Source organism: Arachis ipaensis, chromosome B09 (assembly GCF_000816755.2).
Source record: "Arachis ipaensis cultivar K30076 chromosome B09, Araip1.1, whole genome shotgun sequence".
Classification (NCBI taxonomy): Eukaryota; Viridiplantae; Streptophyta; class Magnoliopsida; order Fabales; family Fabaceae; genus Arachis; species Arachis ipaensis.
This window is the reverse complement of record NC_029793.2, coordinates 129,352,371-129,355,506: the sequence shown is the minus strand read 5'-3', so window position 1 is coordinate 129,355,506 and position 3,136 is coordinate 129,352,371. Positions and strand designations below refer to the sequence as shown.

Here is a 3,136-nt window from a genome sequence, read left to right as displayed (position 1 = left end):
ATAGTAGTTACTTAAAATAATATATATGATTAAATAATTATATACAATAATATTATTTATCAAAATTAAAATATTAAAACCATGATATATTATATCAAATAAATAAATAGAAACTTAGACAGTGACAAAAGTAAATTGACATCTAATCCATTGTTTTCTTTCGTTTTCAGTTGAGTTTTGTGTCCCTCGTTTCTAAAGTGTTGAATTGAATTTTACAGAGTGAAGAGGACGCGTGGTGCAATGATATATAATATGAGTTCCTTCTTGTGTTATGGCAGCACCGAACAGAACAGTTGCATCTTTCACTTCAAACACAACTACTTATTTTTGTTTACTTACTCATTCATTGATTCATCCATTCCAATTCTCTCTTCTCGCTTCTCTCTCTGCTGTGATCATTGGAGTGTGTGTTTGTTGATCAAAAAATGCAGTCAAGTCCTATGCTTCTCGAAGAACCTATCAGGATGGCATCCATACTTGAGCCATCTAAGCCTGTAACTAACTTTCTCTTTCATTCAATTGTTTATGTGTTGCTTTTGATCTTGTTGAAAATTAGTCAACTTTTGTTGACCCTACTGTTGTGTGCTTTCTTGGATTTTGGAGTGATTCTCTCTCTGTGTTATTACTTTTGCTCTGTTTGCTTGCTTGATCCTAATGAATCTGGCAGATCAAGCTGAAATCGAAGTGCTTTCTTTTTCATATATACATATATATCTGTGTGTGTGTGTGTGGTGTTGTGATGGTTTTGTGACCTGATCTTCTTTTAAGCACTGTGATTGTGAGAAAGCAAGTTGATACATTGTTGTGTGGAGATTTTGGAGTTTCATCAATCATCATGTTGTGTGCATTGATGGTTCTACTTTAGTGCTTTTCCCTGCTAGTAGTAATATGAATGTCTCGGATTAAACTTTGAGACGATTTTACCCCTGCCTAATGATGTCTTCTTAGTGATAAATCTTATTTGGATTTTGGTTTAAGTGTTTGAAATGCTTTTTGCAGAGTTTCTTTCCAGCTATGACTAAGATTGTTGGCACACTCGGTCCAAAGTCTCGTTCAATCGACACAATTTCGCGTTGCCTTGATGCAGGAATGTCTGGTATTCTCCATGGCAACCCTTGATTCTTTCTGATATTTGTTTAGAAAATTGATTGTAGATATATTTAGTTGTTTCTCAAATTGTCCTGATTGATTCTTAGCTATTGAAAAAGAACAGTTAGATGGCAATTTTCGGCTAGTTCGTTTATTTTCTTGCTATATTGTTAAAAAGCTTAGAATCAACGATGCATTTAGAGTTGAACAAAATTGTGTTTGCTTTTCTTCCTTTATTGTTTGGAATCACTGCTTCTATTATCTCATTCTTCTTTTGTTACCATGTACTAGTTGCAAGATTTGATTTCTCGTGGGGAGATCCAGAATACCACCAAGAGACATTGGAAAACTTGAGGGCTGCTATCAAAACTACCAAGAAACTCTGTGCAGTAAGCATGTTACACATTTTCTGTTTACTCACTTAACTTTCTGCAAATGCATGCATATGATTACTTACAACATATCATTAAGTAAATGTGATTTCAACACATTCGCTTCATAGCTTGCATTCTTAATTTTATGTTTTCTGTGTACAAATACCTTCTGAAGTGTGATTATGTTATTGTTTCAATCCAGGTTATGCTAGATACGGTCGGTCCAGAAGTACAAGTTGTGAATAGAACCGATCGACCAATTTCCCTCGAAGCAGATACATTAGTTGTATTAACTCCGGATCAAAGCAAAGAAGCTACACCGAATCTCTTGCCAGTAAATTTTAGTGAACTATCAAAGGTCAGCATACCTTTTCCTAGTCTTGCATATTTTAATTCTATCTTGCAAATGTTTTCTAACAGCTTGTTAACCTCTTACACTTGCGAAATTTCTTTAATCAGTTGTTCTAATACTGCATCATTGTGATTCTTGACATTTGTTATATTGATTATGTGTACAATGTGGGTGTCCCCTTAACTATGGCTTTGAATTTGATAACTATGCAGGCTGTGAAGAAGGGTGATACTATTTTTATTGGAAAATACTTGTTTACTGGAAGTGAAACAACTTCTGTATGGTTGGAGGTAATGAAACTGCATTCTTGATTAACTTTCTTTCTCACCTCTCTTGCAGTAACTGAATTAGTATTGAACTCAAATGCAGGTCAGCGAGGTGAATGGTGACGATGTCACTTGTCTTATAAAAAATTCGGCTACACTTTCTGGGTCACTATATACATTACATGTTTCTCAGATTCGTATTAATCTTCCCACTCTTACTGATAAGGATAAGGAGGTAACTACAAGAGCTTTGCTTGAGAATGAATGCTTCAATTCATTTTTCTTTTTTAATGGAGAGAATTGAATGATACTTCCCCATTGAATTTATACCTTATTAAATTTGTGTATAAAATGTCATATTTTCTCTTTATATATTATTATTATCTGGAAATCCAAATATCATTTACTGTCACAATCATTCAATACAATTTTGTTATGTTCATGTAATGTGAATCTAAATGTTCTTCATGATATTTCACTTGATATTTCAGGTAATTAGCACATGGGGTGTTAGAAACAATATCGATTTCCTTTCACTGTATGCTCGGCATGTAGAAGATGTTCGCCATGTAAGTGCTACTCCTCATAGCTTATATATTGTCTCTTCTAAATTCTTCTGATGTTGCCTAGTTTTTATTATAAACTTCTGAAATACTAAATGAATTGCTGCATTTTTTTTCCATTCTCTAGGCCCGTGATTTTTTGTCTAAATTAGGTGACCTCAAGCAGACACAGGTTTATGCAAAGATTGAAAATATAGAGGTAACATTTTCTATATGCTTTGGAAAAAAGTCTCTCTAGTTTCCACTTTTATGACACAAAAATGCTGTAGTTCAAGATCATTTGGGTGAGTGTACTTGATTGTGATTTTTATTGCATCTTGCTTCTGTTATTTGATTTCTCTTAGGGATTGAACCATTTTGATGAGATACTGAGAGAAGCAGATGGTGTCATCCTTTCGCGTGGAAATTTAGGAATCGATCTCCCACCTGAGAAGGTCAGTTTTTACCTCTGTTGAGAGAGGAAGAGAAGAAAAGAGAGGGGGGGGGGGGGGG

At 34.4% G+C, this 3,136-nt stretch overlaps 1 protein-coding gene across 1 annotated transcript in view; it reads left to right on the top strand.

The window, feature by feature from the left end:
* LOC107617292 (pyruvate kinase 1, cytosolic) overlaps positions 251-3,136 on the top strand; it is a 4,977-nt gene continuing 2,091 nt past the window's right edge. Inside the window, exons 1-9 of the mRNA XM_016319027.2 lie at positions 251-494; positions 1,000-1,096; positions 1,381-1,478; positions 1,666-1,821; positions 2,028-2,105; positions 2,185-2,316; positions 2,573-2,650; positions 2,772-2,843; positions 2,989-3,078. Of these exons, the coding sequence (XP_016174513.1) occupies positions 426-494; positions 1,000-1,096; positions 1,381-1,478; positions 1,666-1,821; positions 2,028-2,105; positions 2,185-2,316; positions 2,573-2,650; positions 2,772-2,843; positions 2,989-3,078 (870 nt within the window). The 5' untranslated portion in view covers positions 251-425. The remainder of the gene's footprint in view (positions 495-999; positions 1,097-1,380; positions 1,479-1,665; positions 1,822-2,027; positions 2,106-2,184; positions 2,317-2,572; positions 2,651-2,771; positions 2,844-2,988; positions 3,079-3,136) is intronic.